Below are 8,538 nucleotides of genomic sequence, written 5' to 3'. Positions count from 1 at the left end.
CCCGATGGGGGGCTCGATCCCAGGACCCTGGGATCATGACCTGAGCCGAAGGCAGAGGCTTAACCCACTAAACCACCCAGGAGCCCCTAATTAAGGTTCTTATTTAGACTTTTCATCCTCACATCTTTGGCTCTAATTATACTACTTCCTCTTCCCCACTATACAATGCCCTTAGTATACTCAGTGATTGATTATGTTCGTTGTGGTGTTAGTGCTATAGCTCTGACATCAAGAGAAATCCGAGTCCAGGCTCTTCCGTTTTACAAACTATAACCTTAGCCAAATTACTTAATCTCTCTGTGCCTCAACTAAACAAAGAAAGAAAAATACTTCAGGGTTGATGGGAAAAGAAAATGAAAGAACACAATCAAGGAACATAGAACCATTGGTTCTCTCCCTTCACCTTTGTTACTGTGAACTAGTAACAAAAAAATGTGGCAAAATTATGACCATGATATTCTCCCCTTTTAATCCAAAGAGAGGACCTACTGAACAGATATATTTGCTGACATTTCTATTTAAAAGGCAAGTTATTTTCACAGAGGCATATATGGAAAAAGTCAAAGTTTTAGAGTCAGAAACCTTACCTGCTATAAAATTTTTTTTCTATACTTACAGTAATGATACACTTAGTAGTGAGCATTAAAGACTGAAGTACTAATATCCAGTTTAAGTTTTTACTTTCTCATTGCCTAATTCCTCTGAACTCATGAATGGTGATTTCATTTTTTTTGCAGACTTGAACATTTCTTGTTATTTTCAATTTTATCCTTTTACCTTTTGAGAATATGTTCTTAGATCATACAAGTTCCTAATTGTTATAACCTGTTGGTGCATTATTTCTTTTATATTAAGTCTCACTTTATCTTTAGTAATGTTTTTCCCTCTCAATATAGACTGTCTACTATTAATATTATAGTACCAGCTTTCTTTTGGTTTATTTATATGCCTAGTGTTTCTTTATGTCTCGTTTTCTCTTACAAGCATATACCTTTTAATTACATATAGCTAACTTTTTTTTTTAAAGATTTTATTTATCTATTTGACAGAGATCACAAGTAGGCAGAGAGGCAAGCGCGGGCCGGGGGGCGGGGTGCGCAGGGAGCCCGATGCAGGGTTCAATCCCAGTACCCTGGGATGACTTGAGCTGAAGGCAGAAGCTTTAACCTGCTGAGCCACCCAGGTGCCCCTATAGCTAACTTTTTAATTTAAGCATGAACATTGCTGTCTTTTGACAGAAAGATTCATCCTATGATGTTTATTACAATTCTAAAATATTTGTAATTATACTTGTTTCTACTGTCATCTTACGGGTTTTCTTTTACCAAATTTTTCATTTTTCTTTGCCTGTTTTTCTCCTTCCTATCTTCTATTGGGTTGAGTTTTAACATTTTTCATCCAGCTTGAAAGAAATACCTTCTACTTGTATTATTTTAGTGATTTAACCCAAACTGTGTAACATTCTTACTAGCTTTAAATTTTTAATATTTATAGCTTTTTAACCAAGAAACTCTTCTAGACTAGTTCAAAGGAAGCCAAATTACTGAAACTATCTTATTTAATGTTTTCCAAAGTAAGTTATTACACTTTTTAAAATATTTTGAGAAAAATGTATAGTTATATTTTTATTAAATGTTCTAAGAAAACAAATTCTAATCTATAACAGTCAATCATAAACTGGTTTTTGAAGGTTCATCTTCATGTTAAATCCCACAAACCAGTGACTATCAACTAATGAAGGGTACATGCATAAGGCATGGCCTTAGGAATAGTAGTACAGGGAGGACAGCACCATTTTCCCCATACCATACACTAAGAAAGGTGGCATCATCCATTTCCAGTTACTCCTAGAGCTGTCCCTCCAGCTTACCCAATGAGTCTTCCAGGCTCTCTGCAGATTTTTCATCCAAAACCCTTCATAACTTGAAGGCAGGGCTCATCTCTCCTTGGAGCTCTAATTTTCTTCTTGCAGATGGCACACTTGATTTCCTGACATCCTGACATCTCATACCTTCCCGTTCTTAAGTGAGGAGCTGTGGACTTCAGAATCTATGGTGAGTAATCCATGCCATAAACCAAATGCGGGTGAAATTCAGTTAACAGCCAAGGATGGAACTTCTGTACTTAGTCTCACCTTACTTCGAAGAGGTAAGTATGCTAAAACTCTCACTAGCTAGTCATGAAAAGAGGCACAGTAGACAGTACATTATTTCTAATTATCAATGCCATAGGAAGATCCTCTCTTCTGTAGCTCTTCCCAGTTCTCTTTCCTCATCATGAAAATATAATAGAAACTGATTAATGTGATATAATCTTACACAGGGTATTTTAACTGTGATCAACTATTCCCTGTTAGATGGTTCTCTTAATTCAGAGGATCTGTAATGGGTAACCCAGGACTCCCAAAAAACTAAGAGAAAGCAGCAATTTCACCAGTAAACTGGTTAGTCCCTTCCCCTCAGCTCAAAGTAGTTCTTAGTGATAGAGGAAAGTAGCTTAAGCTGGGTTTCTTTTACCCTGTCTCAAAAAAAGAGTAAGACATTCCTCTTGGAAGATTCAGATCCCCACTTACTAACCTTAATTAGCATGGTTGTTACTGTTTGGCCCTTCCAGCAATATTAACCCCCAAATTTGGTGTATTCCTACTGATAAAAATTAACCAATGCTGTGCAAAGCTCCTGTACGACAAAGGATCAGGACCACCCAGCTGTTGTGTTGAAACGACATATTTCACAGTGTTTTAGTTCTGCAAGGGACATAAAGGCTTCCTTCTAAAACTGATTCCCCTATGTTCTTGGTTACCCCAATCTATGCCCTGTCTCCCTCCAAGTTCTCAGAATTAGTAAACCTTTGCTGCAAAAATAGACACATGGCCGTCAATATGTCCAAACCCTTATAGGTCCACCCATATTATTCACTCAGCCAAAAGATGAGGGCAAGGACCCATCACAATTTACAGTACCCAAGACTTCACCAACAAGAACAGTTGATCTGTATCTGGTAGAATTATGGATAGTGGGTAATTGCCCCCAAGAGACAATTTTAGATCATTACATAGCAGTTTTATGGACTAAGTCCTTAGTCCAGAGGCATGCCTCCCCCATAACTCAGGGTTGCACTAATGTAGGCCAACAATGCAACTACATACTTACTAGGTGTGGGGCAGTCAGAGATCCAGGAAACCCTACCTGGATGCCCAAGGAGGAATCTGCTGAATGCTTGGTACTGCCACCTGCTACCCATGCTACTTCTTGATAGTAAGGATCTCCTTGATAATAAGGATAATATAATAAGGATAATAAGGATACTCCTTGATAATAAGGATCCACAACCTGACCAACTTCTGGCTTTACTTCAGTCTTGGAACTCCCCAGATCTAAAGAGCTATTTCCAGGGGGAAGGGGGGGGTGCCTGGCTGGCTCATTCAGAGCATGTGACTCTTGACCTTGGGGTTATAATTTTAAGCCCCGTGTTGGTTGTAGAGATTACTTAAAAATAAAGAGCTATGTCCCAACCACAGCTATAACTGTGCAAAAAAAGATGTGTGCCTTACAGCCCAAGGCTTTCATGAGTACTTTGACATCAACTTAATATTCAACTTACCAGGCCTTTCTCAGCCCCTGTAGAGGTCATACAGGTTGTCAAGAAAAATAATGAGGCCTACTTCAGAAGAACTCTGAAATTTCAGTGAAACTAGAGATTGTATCTATTTATTATTCCTGCCTATTCTTGACCTCCATAGTCTTCAGACTTCTGAGGAGCCTAATCTACGAGTGCATTTGTAGAATGGCTCTCCATACACAGCACTGCCACCTAACATATGCATTGTCCACAATTTCTTGCATGATTTCATTGATAGGAGGGTAGCCTATTGAGTTGACAGATTACTGTGACATCTTGTGAACACCTGCTCTATCACCTTCTGCAACTCTCCTCCCAAGAACACCCCAAAATGAATATTAAGAGCCTCAAGGTTGTAATTTGGGAGAAACGTCCTTTCTGTCAAGGGATCCACAAGATGTCCTATCTGGAAAGCACATGCTCTCCAGTTTTAAGTTTCACCTATTCTCCACTTGCCATTCCTAAACTGTTACATCAAACTGAACACATCAACTGAGAACACAAAGGCTATCGGCTTTACCTATATCTTGCCTCCAACAGAGATCCAACTGATTTACCTTCCATAGCACCACAGAATAACTCAGATCCATACTTCTTCACTCAAAGTATCCTATCTTCTTAAATTATGCCCTCTCCTCTTTGGTTCCTCTATTTTCTTGTGCTCTTTGGTATCACAAATATTCTGGTAGCCAGTTAAGTGTCTATACAAACGACAGACTGCACAAAAGGAATTCCATTAACACCCAGCAAGCCTAGGTCCCGTGTACTGACTAGCACTAGGCCACAGGAAAGAACATTCAAGTGGAAGACACTGCCTCTCCTTTCATGATAGGTTTAATAAGACTGCTCTAAGGGTACTTCAAAGGCAGAGGTTATCATTTCACTGGTTTTCCAAGCCCATTTTTGTTTATTCATATAAACACATGTCACCTTTCACCACTCTGCTCCATCCAGCCCTAGCACATACTGTACTCCCTCCTCAGCCCCAGTAGTCAGCCCTACTAATCCCAGCAGGTAACCAGAATATGTCATGTGGAAAGACCAGGATTCCATCATGAAGAATAAGGAGGGTCTGAAGGAACATTTGTAGAAATGGTCCTTCCATCTTTAGAATGCCTTCAAGCATTCTTTTCTAAGCAGTGTTTCTAAGCAACCAGAAATCTCTCACCACATTGGTTCATAAACGAAAACTGGAGCTGAATAGCAGCACCTAGAATAAATCTGGGGGAACTTCCAGCACACTAGTTTACTTCATAGTGAGCCCTCTCTGCTTGCTACCATGCTTAGAATGGATATTTCAAGGCAAGTTCTCATTTTAAACTTTGGCCTAGCTGTCCAATCGCCTATGAGATATAATGCTGGCTTACTGTGTTGTAGTCACTGTATAAATTGATACCTTAACATCTTCTCTGTGATGTTCTCTTATGGAGCCTTGGAGAGATCCCTAAATCCAGTATGAGATTCCTGGAGCACTGATCATTTCCTCCCTGCACCATCACCTTCAACAAATTCAACAGAACAGATCTGAATAAGGTACTCACAAATTTTTAAGCTTTAATAACTTAAGAAAGCAAAAGAAATAATCAAGTAAAAAAAGTACTTGAAAGTAAATGTATTAACATTTAAAACTACTTACACAATGTCTATATTGTATTATAGATTCTGATTGACCAAAAGAAATCATAGGTAAATTATCTATGTGGTGACAAAATTATGACTAAGAAATAAAAAGAAAATGTAACTATTTTGAACCGTTTACAGATTTTTTAATCATTATCTGTAAACCTAATGTTATTAAAGTTTAAAATTTTTAACATACCAACTACCTCGAGAGCTTTAGAATTTATAACAGATGGTCCAAACAAATTTGATACATTTACTTAATTGCTTACTAAGCATTTAATAGAGTAAAAGTCCTTTTTCAGTAGTTTGAAACAAACAGGATTCTGATCTTTTTTTAATTGTTTTAGGTGAAACTAGTGGCTACAGTTATCCCTTATTTTAAGAAAAGCAATAAAATTTTTCCTTAAGTTTAAATTCTGCATAATCAGAAAGCAGAAAACTAATTTTTTCTAAGTATTCTGAAATGTCAATGCCAAGTAATTAAATATTGAGACATTAGGGACATCTACTGGCTGAAGTGTAATGTTACAAAGCACAACTATTAGACTATTAACTAACAAAGTACAGAGTTAACAGCTCTAAGAACTGAAAATATAAACAAGGGCAAAAACCACCTCGTCTAGGATACTGGTTTTTAAAGGTTTAATAAAAGAATCTCTTTCTAATAGGAAACCCAACATATATAACAAAGTTGACTACTAAAAGCTGAGGTAGGGGGCCTCCAACCCCAACTCTTCACTAATTTGCCCAGCAGAAGCCAGACCAATGAAAAGCCGTAAGAGGTAGTCTGGGCAAATAACATTAACTGTGGCTTGGAAGGAGGCACAATGAGAAGGAACAGTATCTGCAAAGTTTTCTCTTACCCATCTTTACCCTGGAAACATCTTACAGTCTGTAAGAATAGTGGTTAATGGGCACAGATAACTGAAGAGTAGGGCGTAGGCACCTGAAAGGCAACAAATCTCTTTCCACAGGGACATTGTTTATGTGCTCATATGATGCAGCACTTCAGAAAACATTAGTATGACTTTCCTGAAAATGCAAAATAAGAAAATAACACGTTTGCTTTTTTACTACAAGCCAATTAGAACTAAGTTTCTAGGTTCTATGGGCTTTCACCAGCCAGACCCTGGACTGGTCTAGTCTTGGAAATAAGAGCCCAGTTTCAGGTCCCAGCTTCCTCCCTTCAAAAGGACATGGATGTCCATAAAATCGAGGCAAGAAACAGAGCTCTCCAAGGCCCCTCTCTGTGGCAGAGACCCCCAACCTGGAGAGCAGCTTATCAGCCAGGCTTGGGGTGACAGGCTGCAGCAAAGTTCCAAAGACCCGCAAACATTCCAAGGCCACATGAAGCACAGTACCCAGCCAGGGGGCATCCACTGGGCTCTCCCAGCTCAACTTCCATGGTGCATGCCTTTGGACAAAGCCATTAGTTTGCCGGACACAGCTGGACACTGCCTCCAGAGCCTTATAGATCTGAAAGTTCTCATAGTGCTCAGCTACCTGCCGGGGCAAAGTGGCCACTGCGTTCACCAAAGCATAGTCCTCTGCCTGAGCACGAACTGATGGCCCCACCAACCCTGCCTCACTGGGAAAGCAGGCCGTGCAGAAAACCGGATAGGTCCCAGAAGGATTTATTCTTTGGGCCGTGCACCGGTTCAGGAGACCTCCCAAAGCATCTGCCAGCTCAGAATCTAGCAACTTAACCACCTTTTCATCATAGTAATCACAGTCCCAGTTGGGGACGCCCTGCCGAAGAAGAAAGTATCGGAAACCATCCACAGTGTAGCGATCAAGGCAAGTCCTGGGGTCCACCACGTTACCCAAGCTTTTAGACATCTTTTGGCCACAGACCGTCCAATGAGAGTGGACATAGATGCGGTGTGGTGGGCTCATGCCGGCCCCTAAGAGGAGGGCAGGCCAATAGATAGCATGGAATTTAAGAATGTCCTTGCCTATGATATGAGAGGTGGTGGGCCACCAAGATTTAAACTCAGCATTTGGGTAGCCAATTACAGTAAGGTAGTTGACCAAGGCATCCAGCCATACGTAGATGGTCTGCGAATCGTCCCCGGGCACAGGAATGCCCCAATGCAAGTGGCTGCTCTTTCGAGAAACAGACAGGTCCGGCAGCTCCTCCTCCAGCCACTGAAGAACTGCACGATGAAATGGCTCGGGTGTGACTGCCTGAGGGTCGCCCCGCAGCCACCGCTGAAGCGGCTCTCGGAACTGAGAAAGCCTGAAAATGTAGTTCTCTTCCTTGGTCCAGGATACGGGGTGCCCACTCTCTAGAGATACAGGACACGAACCGCCTGACGAAGACGGCTGTCGGGTGACTTTGGCCTCAGGCAGGAAGCACTCTTCGGATGCGCAATACCAACCTTCGTAGATACCCTTGTAGAGCAGACCCCGGGCCTCCAGCAGTCCCCAGAAGTGCTGCACAGCGATCCGATGCCGGGCTTCGGTGGTGCGGATGAAATCGGTGGAGGAGATGCCGGCCTCCCGGAAAAGCTGCTGGAACTGGGCAGACACTCGGTCGCACAGCTCGGTGGGGGCCAGGCCCGCAGCGGCTGCTGCTTGCTGAATCTTCAGGCCGTGCTCGTCCGTACCGGTGGAGAATCGCGTGGCGGCAGCGCCGGGAACTCGGAGGCGACGGTGGCGGCACAGGGCGTCCGCCAGCAGAGCGGAGTACAGGTGTCCGATGTGTGGCGCCGCGTTCACGTAGAAAATGGGTGTCGTGAAGAAGGCGCGAGCGCCGCCAGCATCGTCGCGGGCACCCAGAGGGCCCGAACTGTAGTGGCGTGGGCCGGAGTACTCCAGCAGCCAGGCTCCTCCACTGGCTCCCGGACGCCCCAGCAGCCGGAGGACAGAAGCTCGCAGCATGTCGCCCGCCCCGCCGCAGCGCCGCAGACGGCGTCCTGGAAGCACGTGGGAGGGGCGCATGCGCAGCCAGGGCGTCTCGCGGCTTCCGGCCGGCCGGAAAGCCAACGGGGTGGGGCCCGGAGCGCGGGCCCTCGGCCGCCCGGTCCGCCCCGCCTCTCGGTCCCCGCCTCTCGGTCCCCGCCGCTGCAGTTGTGGCTGTGGACTTGCCAGCGCGCGGGAAAGATAGCTTAAAGGAACAGAGTTGGGGAGAGCTTAGGAAAGGGATTCTTGTGTAACATCTTTTTTTTTTTAAGATTTTATTTATTTATTTGTCAGAGAGAGGGAGAGAGAGCGAGCACAGGCAGACAGAATGGCAGGCAGAGGCAGAGGGAGAAGCAGGCTCCCTGATGAGCAAGGAGCCCGATGTGGGAC

At 43.3% G+C, this 8,538-nt stretch overlaps 1 protein-coding gene across 1 annotated transcript; it reads right to left on the bottom strand.

Moving 5' to 3' along the window:
* Window positions 1-3,494: 3,494 nt before the first annotated feature.
* On the bottom strand, window positions 3,495-8,142 carry LOC111141983 (methionyl-tRNA synthetase 2, mitochondrial). Its single transcript, XM_022494887.1, has one exon. The coding sequence runs from the start codon at window positions 8,125-8,127 to the stop codon at window positions 6,343-6,345; it is 1,785 nt and encodes a 594-aa protein (XP_022350595.1). The 5' UTR covers window positions 8,128-8,142; the 3' UTR covers window positions 3,495-6,342.
* Between the last annotated feature and the right edge of the window lie 396 nt (window positions 8,143-8,538).

The sequence above is a fragment of the Enhydra lutris genome, unplaced genomic scaffold (assembly GCF_002288905.1).
Source record: "Enhydra lutris kenyoni isolate GAN:26980312 unplaced genomic scaffold, ASM228890v2 scaffoldscaffold1, whole genome shotgun sequence".
In the NCBI taxonomy this organism is placed as follows: Eukaryota; Metazoa; Chordata; class Mammalia; order Carnivora; family Mustelidae; genus Enhydra; species Enhydra lutris.
This window is presented reverse-complemented; position numbering and strand designations above follow the sequence as displayed.